Here is a 23,098-nt window from a genome sequence, read left to right as displayed (position 1 = left end):
TTCAGCCATGCCTTTTCCTGCTATAGCAACTCTAACCTTAATTGCCCTCTCCTGTAACTTATCTTCACAGCAATCTCTACTTTCTCTAGACTCCCACCAGGTGCCATTCTTACTGTTCTTAAGCCAAGAGCCAAGTCTTTACCTACCATTCCTCTGGTGTTTCAGACTTTCTGTCCCACCACTAACAAAGTCTTTCCCTTCATACCTAGGGACTGGAGCATATCTCAAAAACCTGGGAAGCCACATTCTTGGACATTGTGCCATATAAAGACAAGGGCCATCACCGACTGAGGTGAGATATATTCTGCTTCATCTCCATGTTTTTCTGACAAATTTGTTGAAGTGAAATCCTAGCATCCCATACACTAAAGTAGCTCCAGTTTTTTCTACAAAGGGTCTAAGTACAGCTCTTATTAGTTCTGTTTTTGACTTTTCAGTGGAAGAACTTCTGTGACCAGTATGTTCACTGGGCTGAGAAAGTGAAGCCTCGGGATACTAATCTTGAGATTATTGTATTACCATTGAATGCACTTGCTCATGGGTCATCTAACCAACTGCTTTTTTATCTAGCATGCCATTTGTTTTTAGGGGGTTCTGGGGGTTGTAGTCCTATGACAACTCGAAGATAAAACATACCTTTAGACTGAAGAGAGTTTCTGGGTTTTCCATACGTTGCATGGACCTGCTGTTCACCCAATCAGAGCTCTTTGCTTTCTCCCAACAGAGGAACAGATGATGTCTTTCAGGCCTTAGAAGACAACCAAGTGGCCCTTTCCACCATGAAAGCCTCTCCGTTTGTAAAAGCTTTTGAACATGATGTGGACAGATGGGAGCGCTGTCTGTCTCATATCTTAGAGGTCATTGAGATGATCCTTACGGTACAGAGACAGTGGCTTTACCTGGAGGTGAGAACATTCAACCTGTGTCCTTCTGTAGAGCAATTCATTCTTTGTTCTCTCTGTGCCTTCAAGTGGAGCACTCCCACTCTAGCTTCTTTGATTATGTAATCATGCATGTACCTGAGTCTAGGTGCCACATAGGCTCTTTCTCCCTACTCCCCTACTCCTGATTGCACCCTCATTCATGGGTCAGGGTTCCAGATGATTTCTCTCATAGTCCGTCTCATTCCTTCTCTGCAGAGCATCTTCACTGGGGAGGACATCAGGAAGCAGCTGCCCCAAGAGTCTGCCGAGTTTGATGATATCAATGTCAGCTGGAAGGTTATTATGGGCAGACTGACTAAAGATAACAATGCCCTACGCGGGACCCATCATCCAGGTACCCAGAAGCCCCTGTCATACAGAATAGAAATACGTACAAGTTCAGGCAAAGGGTCTTGTTTTTCTTATAGTTTCGAGAAACATAATTTTACCATTTTTCCATGTTATTTTACACATTAATGCAGTGATTCTTTAATTCTGGGAAAATTACAGTCCAAAACTCATTGCACTTGCGTTCCTCAAATGAGTCTTCATATCAGTTGGTTGCACCTGTGAAAGAAAATTGTACTATTAGGATAAACATTAATATTAAGACAATGGTTTGATTTATTTGTACAAGTTGCATCTTGATGGAATTCCATAGAGACATATCATTCTCTCTGCAGAGGCTTCTCTCCACCTGAGCAGCCACATTTGACTTCCTCTGTTCCCATTTAGGTCTTCTGGAGAAGCTTGGGGAGATGAACGGGGTCCTGGAGGGGATCCAGAAGTCCCTGGATATGTATCTGGAAACCAAGCGCCATATCTTTCCCAGGTTCTACTTCATATCCAACGATGACCTCTTGGAAATCCTGGGACAATCCCGTAACCCAGACGCAGTCCAACCGCACCTTAAGAAGTGCTTTGATAACATAAAGTCCCTCAAGATCCAGAAGGTATTGTTATTATCAAGCGTTAGAAGGTAAATCATCGTGTGGGTGTACCTACAAGTTGCATACAGTTTTGTAGATGCGTTTCAATGCATAGACAGAGCCTCTATAGCCTTGTCAGTGGCAGGTGTACTGTGTTGGGCCCCTTTGTGCTTTATAGTAGTGCTCATTACTGTCATACATGCACATTATCCAGTTAGTAGTCTATCCCAGGGTTGGTGCTTGGACATTTTCTTTATTTGGTTAATTCAGTTTTGGAGGTAGGTAATTGTTTATTCCAGGATGAGGGGATGGGAATCCTAGACAATTGTATAGTCTGTGGTTGGGAGTTGCTCATTCCATGTAGCTATTTATTCCATGGTTAGTGGTGAAAATTCTAGGCAACTGTTTCCTCCAAATGTGGGAGATGGAAGTTCGGAGCAGTTATTAATTCTAGGGAATGGGTTTTGAAATTCAGGGCAATTGTTTATTGTTCCAGGGTTAAGAGTTGAAAATGGGTGGGAGTTTTGGAATTCTAGGCAGTTGTTTATTCTGGGGAATTAAGTTGGAAATTCTAGGAAATCGTTTATTCCAGCGCTGAGAGGTAGGAATTCAAAGCCATGGCTGATTCTAGGGGTGGTTGTTGGGAATTCTAGGCAGAATATTCCAGTGCTGGGAATTCTAGGCATTTATGTCCCCATACAGGCCTGTGCTCATGAGTCTTTCCCCCCCCAACAGGCTGGACTTAGCAGCAAGCATGAGGCGGCAGGAATGTTCTCAGCCGAGGGGGAATATGTGGATTTCACACACCCAGTTCTACTTGAAGGACCTGTGGAGGTAAGTGATTTATTCCCAGTGGAGGTAGATCATCACTCACTCACACAGAATCCTAGAGATGTAACACAACTCTCACCCTTTTCTGTAGGCCTGGCTCTGTGATATTGAGCGCACCATGCGCTGGACATTAAAGGAGCTTCTGAGGAACTGCAGACTGGCCCTGAAGAAGATGAGCAGCAAGAGGGACAAGTGGGTGAAAGAGTGGGCTGGGCAGGTAAGTCTAAGAAAGACCCTTCACATAGACTGTTTCCTCCTCCTGCCTTTTCTCATCATATACCACTGGCACCCAGATGCTGATCACCTCCAGTCAGATTCAGTGGACTGCCGATGTCACCAAGTCTCTCATGGCTGCCAAAGAACGTGGAGAGAAGAAGATCCTGAAGATCATGAAGAAGAAGCAGGTAAGGGCTTGTCTTATGAGAATGAGCCCCATTAGAGGGATGGTTCACATTTAAGTTAACTTTTAGTATGTTGTAGAATGGCCAATTCTAAGCAGCTTTTCAGTTGGTCTTCATTATTTATTTTCTATAGTTTTTGAATTATTTGCCTTCTTCTTCTGACTCCTTCCAGCTTTCAAATGGGGATCACTAAACCCCATGTAAAAACAAATGCTTTGTAAGGCTACACATTTATTGCTATCACTGCTTATTTTTACTCATCTTTCCATTCAGTCCCTCTCCTATTCGTATTCCAGTCTTTTATTTAAAGCAGTGCATCGTTGCTAGGGGAAATTGGACCCTAGCAACCAGATTGCTGAAATGGCTGAAGAGCTGCTGAATAAGGAGCTAAATAACTCAACAACCACAAATAATAAAGAATAAAAACCAGTTGCAAATTGTCTCAGAATAACACTCTCTACATCAGACTAACCGTTAACTGAAAGATGAACCACCCCTTTAATGGTGGTGGTGCTACAATTTTTGGCATTAATGAGTCAGTGCTTCAAGCACTAAATCTGCAGTACTTACTACCAGCCCATTTGCATCTGTAAGTTACACACCTACTTAGATTGTAAGCTCAACGGGACAGGAACCTCTTCCTCTTGTCTAACGCTTGTATATAAATCACATTGCTGTTCCACTAGGTGTCCATGTTGAATAAGTACTCTGATGCTATCCGCGGTAACCTGACCAAGAACCTGCGGCTAAAGTTGGTTGCCCTGGTGACGGTGGAAGTCCATGCCAGGGATGTGATTGATAAGATGCTGAGGAGTGGGTGCATGGACGTGGCGTCGTTTGATTGGCTGAGCCAACTGCGTCTGTACTGGGACAAGGTGCCACAGAGATTCCCTATGTTTTGTTTCCCACATCACCATGGGGCTTTTATTGGGGCACACAGGCTGGCACAGAATCAGAGCCTTGCCCACCTGCCCTGCTGCCCCGCACAGAGGAATTTATCAACCTCTCTATCTCTCCCTCTGCTAGGATATAGACGACTGCATCATTAGACAGACTAACACTCAGTTCCAGTACGGATATGAATATTTGGGGAATTCCGGCCGCCTCGTCATTACCCCTCTAACTGACAGGTAAGTTCAACTCCTTGGGGCTCATTTATAAACAGTGGGCAAATTTGCACCCAGGCAGTAACCAATGACAACCAATCAGATGATTGCTTTCAGTGCCTAACATGCACCTGACTGAATAAAGCTAATCACTGATTGGTTGCTTTGGGATCCTGCCCAGGTGCAAATTTGCCCACTGTTTATAAATGTCTCTGTAGGATCATCTCAATTGAACGAGGGACTGTATAGAACATGGAATTAGTCGCCCTGGAATGGGGAGCGCCATAACACCAGAGACACATGTTCATATGCTCAGTGTGAGCAGCCATATTGCTACAATATATGTATTAGTGATGTGCGGGCCGGCCCGATACCCGCGGGACCCGTTGGACTGGCGGGTTCGGACGACCTCGCACGCTCCTTTCCGGCTTCCGGGTTGAGCTTTTATAAAAGAACCCAGGAAGTTGGGCTCGGGCGGGAGCGTGTGGTGGGCAGGTGTGGGTCGAGAAAAGCCCAACCCACAAATCACTAATATGTATGTATCATCTTTCCCCCTGTACCAGGTGCTACATGACCCTCACCACTGCTCTGCACTTGCACCGGGGTGGTTCCCCAAAGGGCCCAGCGGGTACCGGAAAGACTGAAACTGTTAAGGATCTGGGGAAAGCCCTGGGCATGTATGTGATTGTGGTGAACTGCTCCGAAGGACTGGATTATAAATCCATGGGAAGAATGTACTCCGGCCTGGCTCAGGTGAGCAGCAGTTTGGTCGCAGTTTGTATCAGTTGGCTCATCTCTTCCACTCACTGCCTGTTATGTCTGTCAGTTGACATTATCTGCCTGTTATATCTGTCAGTTGACATTATCTGCCTGTTATATCTGTCAGTTGACATTTTCTGCCTGTTATATCTGTCAGTTGACATTATCTGCCTGTTATGTCTGTCAGTTGACATTATCTGCCTGTTATATCTGTCAGTTGACATTATCTGCCTGTTATATCAGTCAGTTGACATTATCTGCCTGTTATATCTGTCAGTTGACATTATCTGCCTGTTATATCTGTCAGTTGTCATTATCTGCCTGTTATATCTGTCAGTTGACATTATCTGCCTGTTATATCTGTCAGTTGACATTATCTGCCTGTTATATCTGTCAGTTGACATTATCTGCCTGTTATATCTGTCAGTTGTCATTATCTGCCAGTTATATCTGTCAGTTGACATTATCTGCCTGTTATATCTGTCAGTTGACATTATCTGCCTGTTATATCTGTCAGTTGGCGTTATCTGCCTATTATGTCTGTCAGTTGGCGTTATCTGCCTGTTATGTCTGTCAGTTGGCGTTATCTGCCTGTTATGTCTGTCAGTTGGCGTTATCTGCCTGTCATACATGTCATTCTGTGTCATTTGGTTGCCGTGTCTCTTACAGACTGGAGCCTGGGGCTGTTTTGATGAGTTTAACCGCATTAACATTGAGGTCCTGTCGGTGGTGGCCCAGCAGATCCTGTCCATCCTGACCGCTCTTTCTGCCAACCTCACCCGCTTTGTGTTTGAAGGACGTGAGATCAATTTGGTGTGGTCTTGTGGCATTTTCATTACCATGAATCCAGGTAAGATTCCTCAGTGCCGTTTTATCACTTGGCAGTAATTAGCTAATTAGCAGGGGAAGCTGTCGTCAACCACTAAATTCCACCTAACAAGCGGTCATGCAAGAAAGAAGGGGAAGGGGCATTGCAAAGGGTCATCATGGGGTATCCCACAACTTTGTATTTTTGCTGGGAGTCTGGTACATCACTTTGCCTGGTCATGTGCTTTCAGAAAGAGCCAGCACTTCAGGATGGAATTGCTTTCTGGCAGGCTGTTGTTTCTCCTACTCAATGTAACTGAATGTGCATGGACAGAGGCTGATTTTGTTGTTTTATGTTACATCAGTTTCTTCATAGTGATTTTTCATTGGTGAAGAAACAGCTGATTCAGTCTCATATTATATTCATTGACAAAAGTTGTAATTCATCTGTCTGAGCACAGGGGGGATTTTGTCTGAAAATGCACTACAGTCTGAAATCTGTCCCATACATGGTCTGACTAAAGAGCTACTAACTGATGCTCCCACAGGCTGCAGGGTTAAAGGGGAAGTAAAGTCTAAGATAGAAGAAGGCTAGAAATGCTTTTGCTTTCAAAGTTGGCCACAGGGGGTCACCATCTTGTAACTTTGTTATACATCTTTGCAAGACCAAGACTGTGCACATGCTCAGTGTGGTCTGGGCTGCTTAGGGATCGTCATAAATGATCAAAACAGCACAAGTCAAATAATATCTGCCAGAAGCCGATACAACAAGACTGATTAATAATCAGAATATACAGACTGCACTGGCTCCTGTGTTGTCATGTAATCTAATGTGGATTTTATAGTTTTTGTATTGTTTAATACAAACTTTCTCCAACTCTGCAGAACCAGTGGCTGCAGCAAAATAATCCTCCAAATAGAATCCCAGTTTATCTGTTTAAATCTGGCTCCATGATCTTTGTCCCTGCAGCTGGAGTTGGAAACAGTAAAGGGGATGAGAAGGCAAAAATAAAATCCAATACAAATCTCTACACAGTCGCCAACTGTTCTACAGGGAAACAAACAAAGCTGCTTGAGTTCTGCATGGCTGGGAAGTAAGGCGGGGGCTCCCCCTGCTGTACATAAGTATGATTGTTTCCCTGCAGAGCAGTTAGGGACTGTCTGACAATTCCTATTCACAGCAGTAAATGAAGGGAGAATTTCACTGCATACAGTCAGGTTTCTTATAAAACAGTACACATTTTTTAATTAAATTATATTGGAGATAGGTTTCTTTTTCATTAAAGAAAGTCAAAATGGGATTTTTTTGCCTTTACATGCCCTTTAAGCACTAAGTAATTTTTAACACGACATGGACAAAGTCCAGGCTATTTTAAAAAAAATATGCATAGCACTCTCTTATTATTAAAATGATAGTCAAGTTTAGTTCATCTACTTTACTGGAAATCAGGGCTAATGATCGGGTTGTTTAACATTAAACCATGTTTATTGGTCTACTTTTAAATAAATCACAAGGGATATGCTGTGTCATTTATGGGAGATCTTTCATATAGAATGTATAATGCAGATATATTTTGGTCCCCTTGCATTCAACCATCAACTCAAAATTTGTGTCTAAGTGAAAGTAATCATTAAAAGTACATTGGCTATAGGATCTATATTAATTATAGAGTACAAGATTAAGCATGATAGAGACCTCTAGTGACCAAACAGAAGTAGCCCCAATTTTTTTTAACTTGTATGGGGGGGCGCCTGGTGCCAAAGTTTTTTTTTAAAAAAAAATTTTTTGGGGCCCCAATTTTTTTTAACTTGTAAGGGGGGCCCTGGCACCAATGTTTTTTTTTTTTTTTGAAAAAAAAATTTGGTCCCCAATTTTTTTTACTTGTAAGGGGGGCCCTGGCACCAATGCTTTTTAAAAAAAACTTTTATGGGAGGCCTTGGCACCAATGTTTTTTTTAATAACTTGTGTGTGGGGGGGGTTACTTTTTTAGCGCCGATGTCTTTGTGGTCTTTTAATTGTAATGTGGAGTGGGCGGGGCTTGGGCGCCAGGGTGGGCGGGGCCCTGAAAATGTTGTTGTTCGGGGCCCCGTGATTTGGCGGCCCTGTATGTGTATATATATATATATATATATATATATATATTATTTTTGTATATATGTACAGTACATGGAGACGTGCTTGTTCTCTGATTGCCTATGATTAAGTGCTGTGTAAGCATGAAACGCGTTAGGCGTGAAAGTAGCCTAACTGATCTTCTATCTGACCATTAAGAAGGAATGACATATTTATTTAGTATTCCAATTCCAAAAGGGGATTGCTGTGTCCCTCAAACGAGATTCTTGGGGAAAAAAACTGAAAAAATATATAGTGCAGTGTTCTCAATCCAAACACACACCTTCAGTGCTTAAAAAACATTTATAAATCAGTGTGATAAAAAGACTTTCAGCAATTTCTAGTGAAAGAGTGTTAATTATACATCAATTTCAGGGTAGTGAAAATAGGTATAAGGGTATAGTTTGTACCCACACTTTAAAATGTGAGTATCCCAGTGGTATATTATACTCACATATTATACTCACATACACAGGAATTGTATTATACTCACATATTATACTCACATACACAGGAATTGTATTATACTCACATATTAAACTCACATACACAGGAATTGTATTATACTCACATATTATACTCACATACACAGGAATTGTATTATACTCACATATTATACTCACATACACAGGAATTGTATTATACTCACATATTATACTCACATACACAGGAATTGTATTATACTCACATATTAAACTCACATACACAGGAATTGTATTATACTCACATATTATACTCACATACACAGGAATTGTATTATACTCACATATTATACTCACATACAGAGGAATTGTATTATACTCACATATTATACTCACATACACAGGAATTGTATTATACTCACATATTATACTCACATACACAGGAATTGTATTATACTCACATATTATACTCACATACACAGGAATTGTATTATACTCACATATTATACTCACATACACAGGAATTGTATTATACTCACATATTATACTCACATACACAGGAATTGTATTATACTCACATATTATACTCACATACACAGGAATTGTATTATACTCACATATTATACTCACATACTGATTTATAAACTTTTTTTAAGCACTGAAGGTATGTGTTTGGATTGAGAACGCTGCACTATATATATTTTTCTGGGTTTTTTTCCCCAAAAAAACTTGTTTGAGGGACACAGCAATTGGATTGTTTGGACTGGGGTATACACTAGGTTTGGGACTTATTGGTATTTTTATCATATTTATTCTGTTGGCAGTGAAGTCCTTAAGGAAACTGTCACCAATATCCAATCACAACGGTTCTATTGAACTATTCCAGTATGTGTTAACTGAAACTCACAGAGGTGTGAAAGGGTGATCTAATCACAATAGTACCATAATAATGAGTCACACTTTTTTCAGTTTCAGCCAACATTTACCTGAATAGTTCAATGGGATTTTGGGAATTCATCCCATGAGCATGAAATATGGGTATAAGAGGGGCTGAGGGAGACTCTAAGACCATAAAGGGATACTGTCAGCGATGGGTTTAAGTTACTTTTAGCAATTTTTATACAATATCTTAAGTTGTACACTTGGGGCAAATGCTAGGGTTGTAGTATCACTAATACAAGTGTTAGATGGGATTAGCGTTGCACTTTACAGAGTTTCTCTTGTCTGTATGTTGTCAGGTTATGCCGGACGCACAGAACTGCCCGACAACCTCAAGTCCATGTTCCGTCCCATCTCCATGGTGGTTCCCGACTCAACCCTCATAGCTGAGATCATCCTTTTTGGCGAGGGGTTTAACAACTGCAAGGTAACTGCTGGGGGCCTGTTGCACAATGTTTATCACATCTGCTGTATATTGAATATATGAGGACATGACACATGAGAGAATGCAGTTTAGGGAGCCAATCAGACAGCGGCTCAGGGGTCATGTGATATTGTGTGTTGCAGGTGTTGGCTAAGAAGGTGTATACTCTATACTCACTGGCTGTGCAGCAGCTTTCCAAGCAGGATCATTATGATTTTGGTCTGAGGGCTCTGACCTCCCTCCTTCGCTACTCAGGCAGGAAAAGGAGGCTGCAGCCCAACCTGTCAGACGAGGAGGTAATAATAATAATAGAAATAATGTGTCTGGGTCTGTAGTAGCAACTTGTCATCTTTACTAACTCCCTTGTTTCCCTTGGCCCGGCACTAGGTCTTGATCATGGCCATGAAGGATATGAATGTGGCCAAGCTGAGCTCCGTGGACTTGCCTCTGTTCAGCGGCATCATGCAGGATCTGTTCCCGGGCATTGAAACACCAACTGTTGACTATGGCAAGGTGTGTGCCTTTGGGACTGGCGGAGATCATACATAGTATATGCTGTATACCACTTGTACAATAGAAACTGGCGGTTATGTAAAGTAAGGACCACAGAAATATATGTACTAATTCCGTGTGACTTTATCAGCTACGAGAACAAATTGAGCAAGAACTGAAGCTGTCCGGCCTGCAGGTCACCCCCTTCACTGTCTCCAAAGTCATCCAACTGTACGAGACCAAGACTTCTCGTCACTCCACGATGCTTGTGGGTAGGACCTGCAGTGGTAAGACCAGCATCTGGCGCTGCCTCCAGGGAGCTCTGTCCTCCCTCAATAAGACTGGTGATACCAACTACAATCAAGTACGGGTGAGTAGCACAGACAGACAGGGGAATGTACTGCCGATAATAAGTACTAGAACCAGTATAGAGTGGAGGAAATACTCATGATACAGCACTGCGATTGGACAGGTTATACAACATGGTCTTGCTATAAATGACCTTCTAAATATTGATAAGGACCAGCATGTATCGTACTGCTGCTGTATAAAACGGGGCGCAGGGCAGGTACACGCTCTATAGTTTGATGATTTAGGTGAAAGCATACAGCACTGGTATTTGATGATAAGGGACACTATACAGCAGTGTGATTGTGGGGGTCACATGTCATTTGCTTCTCTTTTCTTATTGCACTAGGACTTTCCCCTCAATCCCAAAGCTTTGTCACTGGGAGAACTGTATGGCGAATATGATCTAACAACTAACGAATGGACTGATGGGATCCTCTCTAGTCTCATGCGAACGGCATGTGCAGGTATGTGTAGTAAAGCTCTCCCCTGTATATACAGAGATTGGTACGGCCGAGCTGTCTGTCCCCTGTATATACAGAGATTGGTACGGCCGAGCTGTCTGTCCCCTGTATATACAGAGATTGGTACGGCCGAGCTGTCTGTCCCCTGTATATACAGAGATTGGTACGGCCGAGCTGTCTGTCCCCTGTATATACAGAGATTGGTACGGCCGAGCTGTCTGTCCCCTGTATATACAGAGATTGGTACGGCCGAGCTGTCTGTCCCCTGTATATACAGAGAGTGTTAGTGGGTGCAGTTACATATCAATGGGCAGCTCATATGTTATATATAATAAGACTAATGGCATAGAGATTATATACATAAGTGATTTGTATAGTGCTTCCAGCTCCAAATTGTAAATTTTTGAGGGTTTAACTTACCCAATGCATTGGGGGATCCAGGTGCTCACACCTTAAGCCTTCAGCTCAGGAAGGCACTGTGACAGAATAAAAATGAAAAAGGTTGGCACAAACTGGATCACTCTCCACGATGTAGTTAAGAAATTTATTTATTTAGAACAGCAAATCCCAAATGGGGATGTTGCTGTTCTAAATAAATACATTTTTTAACTACATCGTGGAGAGTGATCCAGTTTGTGCCAACCTTTTTCATTTGATATAAGACTAATGGCATGTTCCTTCTGGCAGATGACCGGCCTGATGAAAAGTGGATTGTGTTTGATGGGCCAGTAGATACTTTGTGGATTGAGAGCATGAACTCTGTGATGGACGATAACAAAGTACTGACCCTTATCAATGGAGAGAGGATAGCAATGCCTGAGCAGGTGAGCAAGGTTCTTTGGAAAGCAACATGTTTTCCATGTATTCGCCATGTATATACACACACACACACCTCTGTTATGGGCCGATCTCTTGGAAGCATAGACTGATCTATAATATGTTCATCTCATGTTCTTCTGCTCACAGGTTTCCCTGCTGTTTGAGGTTTCAGACCTCGCAGTTGCGTCTCCAGCCACCGTGTCCCGTTGCGGTATGGTTTACACAGATCATACCAGTCTGGGGTGGAGGCCGTATGTCCAGTCATGGCTAGAAAAGCGCCAGAAGGTGAGATGTGAAACCAAATGTTCCGGCACATACAACTATACTTGTTTATTTATTAACATGTCTGGTTCCCTAGGGATCATTGACTGCTTGTGATAGGCAAGAATATGGTTCTGAGAGGAGGTCAGGTACAGCTAGAGATTGTCTGCAAGCAGCAGGACAGTAGGACAATGGCTGTAGGGCTGCTCAGCACTTGTAGCAGGAGGGCTTGCTTACTAACGGTATGTCCTTCTGTGCAGGCTGAAGTGGAAACACTGCAACGTATGTTTGACAAATACATGGAAAAGATTCTGGAGTTTAGGAGATCCAAATGCAAGGAGTTAGTTCCTCAAGAGGAAACTTGTGGGGTCATATCACTGTGCAAGCTGTACGATGCACTGGCAACACTGGAAAACGGGGTGAGATTCTCTGCCTGATCTCCGGTGAGGAGTTTGGGTTTCACTCTAGTTTCCCTGGATCTTGTGTATCCTCCACAGATGTTCTCTATCACTCTTACTATGTTCCTTGGCTGTTCCTCACGCCGTACCCCCTCTCTATCACCCCCTGTTTCTCTCATCCTTTGTCAGTCTCTTTGTTTGTCCCTTTGTCGCCCATATATATCTGTGTTTCTCTCGGTGACAGGTCAATCCAGCAGACCCTGAAAGCTACAGCCGAATGGTCGAGCTCTGGTTCCTCTTCTGTCTGGTCTGGTCAGTCTGCGCCTCCGTGGATGAGGACGGGAGGAGGAAAATTGATAATTACTTGAGAGAAATTGAGGGAAGCTTCCCGAGCAAGGTAAATAATGTTTTAGTCTTTGATTATATCTTATAATATCCCATAATGCATGGGCTAACTGTACCTTTGTGAAGCCATGTTTTCTACAAGAGCTGCAATGTAGTTGTCCTTTTATTTTAACAGACTCATCATCTTCACGGTGTTTGTGCTTTTCTGTAGCATTTATAGTGTTTCTTTAGTATTTGGGACTGACAAATCTCTTGTTTTTCTGCTTTTAGGACACTGTGTATGAATATTATGTGGATCCTAAAACCAAGAACTGGGTCTCCTTTGAAGACAAATTACCAAAGGGTTGGAGAATCCCCCCTAAGTAAGTGGTAATTACAGAACTTCATGACTTGGGAGGTTTGTGCCCAAATACACTTTGGATGTTAACCATTAGCTATTGCAGCCTATGGGCCCAAACTTTTCCCTAATATCAGTAAGCAAAGAGCAAAAACAACTGATGTTGGGGAGCTGAAAAGATAAAAGGTGTAGACCTTTGGATCAGTAACATGAGTTTATAACCCTGACCCACACCTGTCCTGGGGTCCTCTAAATATGTGAGGCTGCACCTTACTTGCTAATCTGTTCACACTCTAGTGTCTTCCACATGCATTAATAATTATGAACACAAAATGGAACCTGATGGGAGATTGATCATAACAAGATGACTCCATATTTCTTAGCATTCTAAACATAAAACGTTACATTTCATCATGTTTCTGGAAATGTTAACGCAAACAGTTCTTTACCTAAATGTACCTTAAAAATAATGATATATTCTAAACCTGCAAAAAGTTCTCTTGTGAACTCTTCTGCTCTCTTGTGAACACATGTTCTCCCTTCTGAACTTGTCTGCTCTTTTGTGAACTCTTTCTTACGCCCTTGGGAACTTATCTGCTTTATTGTGAACTCCTCTGCTCACTTGTGAACTCTTCTGCTCTCTTGTGAATGCTTCTTCTCACTTCTGAACTCGTCTGATCTCTTGTGAACTCCTCTGCTCCCTTGTAAATCATTCTACTCCCTTTTGAACCTGTCTGCTCTCTTGTGAACGCCTCTACTACCTTGTGAACTCATCTCGCTTGTGAACTCTTCTGCTAGCTTGTGAGCTCTTCTACTCCCTGGTGAACTCTTCAACTCCATTGTGAACGTGTCTTCTCTATTGTGAACTCATCTGCTCCCTTTTAACTCTTTTAACCCCTTATGACCTCATCTGCTGTCTTCTGAACTCTTTTGCTCTCTTGTGAACACCTGCTCCAGTGGCGTAACTAGATGTTGCTGGGCCCCACAGCAAATTAATTTTAGGGCCCCCAACATATCCAGTGTTTGTCCTGTTTTACCAATATATGTTCAAATTGCTCATCAATGAGAGCCTCATGGGGCCCCCTGTACCTCCTGGGCCCTCCTGCAGCCGCAGGGTCTGCTTCCTCTGTAGTTACGCCCCTGACCTGCTCTCTTGTGAACTCTTCTGCTCTTTGGTAAATTCTTCTCTACTACTTTTTGTTAGACTCTACTGCTCTTTTGTGGACACTTCTGCTCTTTGTTAATTGGTTCTTACAGTATATAACTGCATGTAGTTAGTCAGTCGATAACCGTGGCACCATGAGAGACAGTGAGATGGTATCCCCTCTGTTTTATTATTTCCGTAATGCTTCTACCCTATGTTGCCATCTCATTGTCATTATGTAAGGTACCCTACACCTTTGTGAAAGTTAAAATGTGTTGTTTTGTTCCTAGCGCCCCGTTTTATAAGATTGTTGTACCAACTGTGGACACTGTACGGTACCAATTCATTGTCAACGCTCTGGTATCACACCAAAGCCCAGTTCTTCTTGTGGGTCCAGTGGGCACAGGAAAGACCTCCATTGCTCAGAGTGTGCTTCAGTCCCTGGATTCTAGCAAGTGGGCAGTTCTGACAGTCAACATGTCTGCGCAGGTACTCTTAAACCCAGGCAACTAGCATTTCATGGGTGAACATGTGTCATGTGTGTTATATGTATCACTTTGTCCTCCTCTCAAATTCTAGACAACCACTAACAATGTTCAAGACATCATTGAGAGTCGCGTGGAGAAGAGAACAAAGGGAGTCTATGTCCCTAGTGGGGGGAAGCACCTAATTACCTTTTTGGATGACTTCAATATGCCAGCCAAAGACACCTTTGGCTCTCAGCCCCCACTTGAGTTGCTTCGGCTATGGATTGACTATGGCTTTTGGTATGATCGTCAGAACCAGAGCATCAAATATATCAAGGTCAGTCACTGCCCCTCCTTCACTCACAATCTCCAGTCCTTAACAGCTGAACTCTCCACTGTTGACCTCCTTTTTCACTTCTCTACTCTGAATGGATAGCTCACCTCTCTCAGTTACCTTTCATTCTTCCCCTTTTCTGGATATTCTCCTTGTTATTTTTCTTCCATGTCTATTACTCTTATTTCTATGGCCAAACTTCAAGGTTTCCTAGAAGGGACTTGTGAGAATGTGGGTTTAGGATGGCTAAAAGGTAAGGCAGAGGTTGTGTATGACAACCAAATGTCATTACCTTCTTCTATATCCGCCATGATGACATGATGCCTTACTTGGTCCCGAGCCTCTAAAGAAACAAGCAAGTTCAATTTCCTTTCTTAGATATGATCATTGTTTTGGAGTGGTGGAAATCAACCCAAATGCTGAATAGCAATTGTTTCTTTGTCTCTGAAAGACTTGGATATTTACTTAATGGATGGTTATTCCTAACTGGTCCTTTTACAAGACCACAGGAAGGATCAGGCTGATTATTTCCAGACCAATCCCCTCACTCATACAGGTGGTTCAGCTGGGCATGTTGTTAAAGGAACTTTGCTTTCCATGTAAAAAGTAGGAGTTTTGTTACTGTAATCTGACAGTTGGTAGAAGTTAAGCTGTGTTGATGGCCTCTTGGACCTGTGCAGGGGGCTTAACCATTATGTATATTCCCTGTGCCCCCAAAGTCATATATGTTATTGAATTATTATATGTTTGTTATGGTTAGTCCCTCTCATGAAAATATCGACCCATGAACTTTACCAACCCCTATGCATTTTAGCACTGCTACTATTTTCACATCTACATCCACATCTACTCCTGCATGGCTCATACATGCCCATAATTCTCATCCTGAGCTTTTCTCATATTTAGATTTCTATATCTTTCTTGACTTATCTAGATCTCCATAATTTTCTCCAAACATTTAGACATGCATAACTTTCCCACCATAACTAGATCCCCATAACTTTCCTCACCATATTTTGATGTCCATAACTTTTTCAACACATCTAGGTCTCCAAAGCTTTCTCACCATATATAAAGCTCTCCATTGCTTTCTCTTCTTATTTAGATTTCATAGGATTATCACCATATCTAGTTCTCCGTGGCTTTATCTATAGATTTCTTACATATCTAGATGCCCATAGTTCTCTCAACTTATCTATAAAAATATAGCATTCCTACTACATCTGTGACTCAATAATCCTAGATCTCTATGGCTTTCTAGCTAAATCCTGATCTCCATGTCTTTCTTTTCAGATCTAGATCATTACTCTTGTCTAAATCTCCATATCTTTCTTTTCAGATCTAGATCTCTACTCCTGTCTAGATCTCCATATCTTTCTTTTTAGATCTAGATCTCTACTCCTGTCTAGATCTCCATATCTTTCTTTTCAGATCTAGATCTCTACTCCTGTCTAGATCTCCATATCTTTCTTTTCAGATCTAGATCTCTACTCATGTCTAGATCTCCATATCTTTCTTTTCAGATCTAGATCTCTACTCATGTCTACATCTCCATATCTTTCTTTTCAGATCTAGATCTCTACTCATGTCTAGATCTCCATATCTTTCTTTTCAGATCTAGATCTCTACTCATGTCTAGATCTCCATATCTCAGTCTCCATATCTTTTTATGTAGGCCTGTTTTCTCATATTCCATATTGAGATCTTCATTGTCATATCTCCCCATGTGTAGGACATGTTCATCATGGCAGCAATGGGACCTCCGGGTGGAGGCCGTACTGCCATTTCTTCCCGACTGCAGAGCAGGTTCAATTTAATCAATATGACCTTCCCTTCGGTGAGTAATGTGATAGTTGTATCTGTACCATTTATCTAGTGATGGGGGTTCAATCGTATTCTGTATGGGTTCATAATACAACTGCAAGATGGGCAATGAGTGATAAATCAATACAGTTAAAAAAATACATTTAAATATTAATAAATGGACTGTTTGTGGCGGATCTTCTCTAAGGAGTATAAGTGGCCATTTCAGCCCTTTGTGCACACATGGGCATTATTCTTCACATTGACCAGATGCCCAAACTGGGAAGATTTTAATAGGACCACGTATGTTCCAGGCCATGCATGAAGTAACTGGTCAGTTTGTTAGTAAGTTAACAGCACATGAGCATCTGGAATTACCAATTGATATCTTGTGTACCAGGAGTCACAGATCAAGCGCATTTTTGGCACCATGATGAGCCAGAAGCTGCAGGATTTTGACGAGGAAGTAAAACCAGTTGGGGATATGATCACTCAAGGCACCATGGAGCTGTATAATGCCATCACCCAGAGGTTCCTCCCAACCCCAGCTAAGATCCACTACTTGTTCAACCTGAGGGACATTTCTAAGGTACAAAATTACAACTGTATTAGGTTCGGGTAAGATGTCTCAGAGTGTGTAGATGGTGACTTCTCACATTGAGTGTAGTGCCTCATCTGTGTTCCTTTCCTTCAACCCAAGGTGTTCCAGGGCATGCTGCGCGCCCAACGGGATCTCCACGACACGAAGCAGAGCATCACCAGGCTTTGGGTGCACGAATGCTTCAGGTAACAGTACCAGTGTAGCAATAGGCAGACCATTGCAATGCCAACCTCACTAGTCTAACAGGGAGGCAAAACACAACTACATACCAGAAGGTATTATAGGGACTGCTCCCCATGTTTAGCTGAGACACTCAGACCACCCGTGCAGTCGCCCCCTCAGACCGGTGTCCACCCCAGCCAAATCCAATGTAAATTAGTAGAACAAGAGGTAGAAGGGGAATCCTCCAAGCCACGGGGGAAATTCAGAAAGACGTCATTACCAAGCTTGGATTAAAAGCAATATACAGGTATCCTCCATGAGATGTATCTCCTAGACTGAGTGTGATCACCTGACGCGTTTCATGCCTCGTTCTGGCACTTCATCAGAGGATGAGTCAGCAAGTGCTCTATGCCTTACTGATACTAATTAAAAACATCAATACATTAACATTTACATAATACAAATCAAGTCTGTCACAGGTCAATATTTCCTGTATTCAACACCACTATATGGGAAATTTAAGTATAACTTACCGTAAGATTTTTGTAAGCAATATACTAGAAATGACTGAAAACTGTTTTACTGTACCCCTGGGGCAAATTGGTTTTCAGTGTAAATATCCAGTATACCTCTCGCTGATCTGTGATTTTATGTATATCGCCTCCCCTAACTCCTAATTTAACATTTTCAATATCTTGTTTTTATTTGGCTGAAGTTGCTCCCCATGTGCTTTCAACTGCATGAAATCAAGGACTCTATGGCAGGAGGATTTAGATCATCTGATAATTTACACACGTTACCTCTATGACAATTAAAGGCTCCTCCTAGTCCTTCTAGTCATAATACTTTGACACTAGGGTTGGCACCTTTTAATAAATTTCCCACCCGGTGGTGGTGGGGGCGGGAACAAAAGGGTGGGCCGTGGCGTAAAAGGTGCCGGAGCCACAGTGTGCAATGGCCAGAATGTGGCAAAAAGGTAAGTTTGGGGCCGGGCCAAGGGCTTTTGTTAGGGGTATTAAAAATTAACCGGCAGCTACATTGCCGGTAAATTTGTAATACCAGCCCCAGCGCCGATTCTGGGGCTGCTGCCGCCTGAGGCAGCAGCCCAGATCCCAACCCCCTCCTCTCCCGCTCCGCGCTTAAAAATTAGCGTCGGAGCGGGTTTCAGGGGGCAATAGCGCTCTTTGCACTAGCGGAGCCTAATTTCCGGGTTAAAACCCGGAAGTTCAGCTCTTAAAGTTACAAGAGGCGGCTTTTTGCCGCCCCTTGTAACTGGCCCCTCGCTGCCGCCTGAGGCAAGGGTTTCACCTTGCCTCATGGTAGAAGCGGCCCTGACCAGCCCCAGCCTTGGTAGGTGTTTTACCGGCTGGGCCAGTAAAATACCGGCTGTATGGCAACCCTATTTGGCACTATGATGCCCAGTTGGCGCCACAAGCTTAGCATTGATGTAAGACACAGAATTGAATGTATTGCTCTTTTCTTCTGCCGCAGAGTCTTTTCCGATCGTCTAGTGGACTCGTCAGACACCGACGCCTTTGTGACAATTCTGAGCGAGAAGTTGGGATCTCTGTTCAATCTGACCTATCACAACCTGTGTCCCAGCAAACAGCCCCCAGTGTTTGGTGGGTACTTGGCAGGGTCCTTGTTCAGCTGCTTGGGACTGAGACAAATAAACTGGAGCATGATTTTAATTCTTTTAAAGGGATCCATATTTGTATGACAGTTCTGCCATGATTTTTATGGTGTAGTTTATATTTCTAAATGACACTGTTTACACTGCAAATAATTCACTGTACAATATAACATTTCATTCCTGAACCAGCAAGTGTATTTAGTTGTAATATTGGTGTGTAGGTGCATCTCAGGTCATTTTGCCTGGTCATGTGATTTCAGAAAGAGCCAGCACTTTAGGATGGAACTGCTTTCTGGCAGCCTGTTGTTTCTCCTACTCAATGTAACTGAATGTGTCTCAGTGGGACCTGGATTTTACTATTGAGTGCTGTTCTAAGATCTACCAGGCAGCAGTTATCTTGTGTTAGGGAGCTGCTATCTGGTTACCTTCCCATTGTTCTGTTGTTAGGCTGCTGGGGAGGGAGGGGTGTTTATATCACACAACTTGCAGTACAGCAGTAAAGAGTGACTGAAGTTTATCAGAGCACAAGTCACATGACTGGGGGCACCTGGAACACTGACAATATGTCTAGCCCCATGTCAGATTTCAAAATGTAATATAAAAAAATCTGTTTGCTCTTTTGAGAAACAGAGTTCAGTGCATAATTCCGCTGGATCAGCACTATTGACTGACGTTTTTTGAAAAAAACATTTTTTCCCTTTAAGGACAACAAAATCCATTGATGGGTATCTAACCTGGGACCCTAATATGGCTGAGAGCTCCTGGCTGACAATCTAGTAATGGCCCTAAGCATCTCTGTTCTCCTGTTTCCCATCTCATTCTGTCTGTTTGCTCATATAGGCGACTTCCTTCGGGAACCTCCTGTCTACGAAGATATAACAGACTTCCAGGCATTAAAAACCTTCATGAACCGCCAGCTACAGGAGCAGAGCCAGCGTCCGGGGGCGGGAGCCAAGAGTTTGGTTCTATTCACAGACGCAGTCCAACACGGTGAGTAACTTTGTATCCACCTCCAAAGCCTTTGTCATAGGGCATGCTGGGAAATCATCATCCATATTTCTGTTGAATAACCCTCAGTCACCCGCATTGTGAGAGTGATTGGGCAGCCCCGGGGCAACATGTTGCTTGTTGGCATTGGAGGAAGCGGCAGACAGAGCCTGGCCCGGTTGGCATCGTATATTTGTGACTACAGGGTGTTCCAGCTGGAGGTGACAAGGGGATACCGCAAGCAGGAGTTCAGGGAAGGTAAGCAACTGTCATCTGTATGTTTAGTCTATCCACCCATTTATTGTATGTTGGTGCTTTATAAATACATGTTAATAATAAATATGCATCACCCAGCAGTTCTCTTCTATCAGCCCCATCATTCCACCTGCCCCCTGACCTGCCCTCTTTTTCCTTCACCAGACATCAAGAGACTGTACCGCTTGGCTGGGGTGGAAGATCGTCCTTCCGTCTTCCTCCTGACGGACACTCAGATCACCGACGAGTCTTTTCTTGAGGACGTCAATAACATTCTGAGCTCTGGAGAGGTCCCTAATCTCTACAAGTCGGATGAATTCGAGGAGGTGCAGAGCATTTCTCTGATCTGTGCTGCTCAATGCAGAGTTGTACATGGATGTGTCGTTGTGTGGCTCCCTCCAGAGCATTGCTGCCTATGTTTTTTATTTCCCCTGCAGAGCATTGCTGCCTGTGTTTTTTATTTCCCCTGCAGAGCATTGCTGCCTGTGTTTTTTATTTCCCCTGCAGAGCATTGCTGCCTGTGTTTTATTTTCCCCTGCAGAGCATTGCTGCCTATGTGTTTTATTTCCCCTGCAGAGCATTGCTGCCTGTGTGTTTTATGTACCCCTGCAGAGCATTGCTGCCTGTGTGTTTTATTTTCCCCTGCAGAGCATTGCTGCCTATGTGTTTTATTTCCTCTGCAGAGCATTGCTGCCTGTGTGTTTTATTTTCCCCTGCAGAGCATTGCTGCCTGTGTGTTTTATTTCCCCTGCAGAGCATTGCTGCCTGTGTGTTTTATTTTCCCCTGCAGAGCATTGCTGTCTATGTGTTTTATTTCCCCTGCAGAGCATTGCTGCCTGTGTGTTTTATTTCCCCTGCAGAGCATTGCTGCCTGTGTGTTTTATTTTCCCCTGCAGAGCATTGCTGCCTGTGTTTTTTATTTCCCCTGCAGAGCATTGCTGCCTGTGTGTTTTATTTCCCCTGCAGAGCATTGCTGCCTGTGTGTTTTATTTTCCCCTGCAGAGCATTGCTGCCTGTGTTTTTTATTTCCCCTGCAGAGCATTGCTGCCTGTGTTTTTTATTTCCCCTGCAGAGCATTGCTGCCTGTGTGTTTTATTTCCCCTGCAGAGCATTGCTGCCTGTGTGTTTTATTTCCCCTGCAGAGCATTGCTGCCTGTGTGTTTTATTTCCCCTGCAGAGCATTGCTGCCTGTGTGTTTGCTACTTCCTGCAGAGCATTGCTGCCTGTGTGTTTTATTTTCCCCTGCAGAGCATTGCTGCCTATGTGTTTTATTTCCCCTGCAGAGCATTGCTGTCTGTGTGTTTTATTTTCCCTGCAGAGCATTGCTGCCTGTGTGTTTGCTACTTCCTGCAGAGCATTGCTGCCTGTGTGTTTGCTACTTCCTGCAGAGCATTGCTGCCTGTGTGTGTGCTACGCCCTGCAGAGCATTGCTGCCTGTGTGTTTGCTACTTCCTGCAGAGCATTGCTGCCTGTGTGTGTGCTACGCCCTGCAGAGCATTGCTGCCTTATATGCAAATCCACCAATAAAGGGGAGTTTAGCATGATTTGGTCAGGAGCCCCAACCAGATTTTGCTGGGGGAGACCATCAGTGTGGCACCTTACTAGGTGTAGTATATAGTAAGGACAAGTGAACCCTTGGTGCTCTCTTCTTGCAGATTAAGAATTCCCTATCAGAGAAAGCTCGTGAGCAGAATGTTCCGGACACACCTGAGAGTCTATTTAACTTCCTTATAGAGCGAGTGCGGAACAACTTGCACATAGTCCTGTGTATGAGTCCTGTCGGCGACCCCTTCAGGTAAGGCCGTCTCCTATATCAGCCGGCCATTCTCTTACATGCTGCCCAAGGTCACTAGTACCCACTCACTTCTCCTTCACTGAGAACGGGCAGATGTGCATTTGTTTTTGCCCGATCTTTTGTCTTTATTCTCAGAAATCGGATCCGTCAGTATCCAGCGCTTGTCAATTGCACAACCATAGACTGGTTTTCTGAGTGGCCACAGGAGGCGCTGTTAGAGGTGGCACAGAGATATCTAGAGGGAGTCCAGCTGGGAGCCATCGATGGAGTAAGTGCATTTGCCTATTTATATAGATATTATATTTGTGCACTGCTGCTGCTACATCTGCTGCATTTTCATGGCCTTCCAGTAGATGGTGCTGTTCAGTTGTTCCACATTCTTGGACTTGTTTTGCTTGTTCAAGTTAAATGTACCAATGCACAAAATTAAAGGGTGTTGTTTGCACCGAATCCAGGATTCGGTTCTGGATTCCGCTAGGATTCAACCTTTTTCAGCAGGATTCGGTGGAATCCTTCTGCAGAACCGTATCCTATTTGCATATGCAATTAGAGGGAAATCGCGTGACTTTTTGTCACAAAACTAGGAAGTAAAAATGTTTTCCCCTTCCCAACCCTAATTTGCATATGCAAATTAGGATTTGGTTCGTTATTTGGCCGCATCTTTCATTAAGGATTCAGAGGTTTGGCCGAATCCAAAATAGTGGATTCGGTACATCCCTACCTTCCCATTGTTCTGTTGTTAGGCTGCTGGGGGGGAAGGGAGGGGGTTGATATCACTCCAACTTGCAGTACAGCAGTA

The 23,098-nt window shown here is 43.2% G+C and overlaps 1 protein-coding gene across 3 annotated transcripts in view; it reads left to right on the top strand.

The window, feature by feature from the left end:
• Nucleotides 1-23,098, top strand: part of dnah2.L (dynein, axonemal, heavy chain 2 L homeolog) — a 113,616-nt gene that overhangs the window by 66,227 nt on the left and 24,291 nt on the right. For all 3 annotated transcript variants that reach the window (XM_041587379.1, XM_041587378.1, XM_041587380.1), the window contains exons 28-59: nt 210-292; nt 725-905; nt 1,140-1,278; nt 1,659-1,876; nt 2,588-2,686; nt 2,775-2,900; nt 2,977-3,087; nt 3,771-3,959; nt 4,111-4,214; nt 4,754-4,943; nt 5,619-5,799; nt 9,530-9,657; nt 9,798-9,950; nt 10,042-10,167; nt 10,298-10,516; nt 10,844-10,961; nt 11,646-11,782; nt 11,925-12,062; nt 12,299-12,457; nt 12,681-12,833; nt 13,052-13,143; nt 14,553-14,751; nt 14,842-15,066; nt 16,796-16,900; nt 17,267-17,455; nt 17,567-17,652; nt 19,121-19,251; nt 20,103-20,252; nt 20,340-20,507; nt 20,670-20,830; nt 22,160-22,299; nt 22,435-22,567. In XM_041587379.1, coding sequence (XP_041443313.1) covers nt 210-292; nt 725-905; nt 1,140-1,278; nt 1,659-1,876; nt 2,588-2,686; nt 2,775-2,900; nt 2,977-3,087; nt 3,771-3,959; nt 4,111-4,214; nt 4,754-4,943; nt 5,619-5,799; nt 9,530-9,657; nt 9,798-9,950; nt 10,042-10,167; nt 10,298-10,516; nt 10,844-10,961; nt 11,646-11,782; nt 11,925-12,062; nt 12,299-12,457; nt 12,681-12,833; nt 13,052-13,143; nt 14,553-14,751; nt 14,842-15,066; nt 16,796-16,900; nt 17,267-17,455; nt 17,567-17,652; nt 19,121-19,251; nt 20,103-20,252; nt 20,340-20,507; nt 20,670-20,830; nt 22,160-22,299; nt 22,435-22,567 — 4,731 coding nt within the window. The remainder of the gene's footprint in view (nt 1-209; nt 293-724; nt 906-1,139; nt 1,279-1,658; nt 1,877-2,587; nt 2,687-2,774; nt 2,901-2,976; nt 3,088-3,770; nt 3,960-4,110; nt 4,215-4,753; nt 4,944-5,618; nt 5,800-9,529; nt 9,658-9,797; nt 9,951-10,041; nt 10,168-10,297; nt 10,517-10,843; nt 10,962-11,645; nt 11,783-11,924; nt 12,063-12,298; nt 12,458-12,680; nt 12,834-13,051; nt 13,144-14,552; nt 14,752-14,841; nt 15,067-16,795; nt 16,901-17,266; nt 17,456-17,566; nt 17,653-19,120; nt 19,252-20,102; nt 20,253-20,339; nt 20,508-20,669; nt 20,831-22,159; nt 22,300-22,434; nt 22,568-23,098) is intronic.

Source organism: Xenopus laevis, chromosome 3L, assembly GCF_017654675.1.
Source record: "Xenopus laevis strain J_2021 chromosome 3L, Xenopus_laevis_v10.1, whole genome shotgun sequence".
NCBI classification, from domain to species: domain Eukaryota; kingdom Metazoa; phylum Chordata; class Amphibia; order Anura; family Pipidae; genus Xenopus; species Xenopus laevis.
Note: the sequence above shows the minus strand (reverse complement) of the source record. Positions and strands in the feature narration are given on the sequence as shown.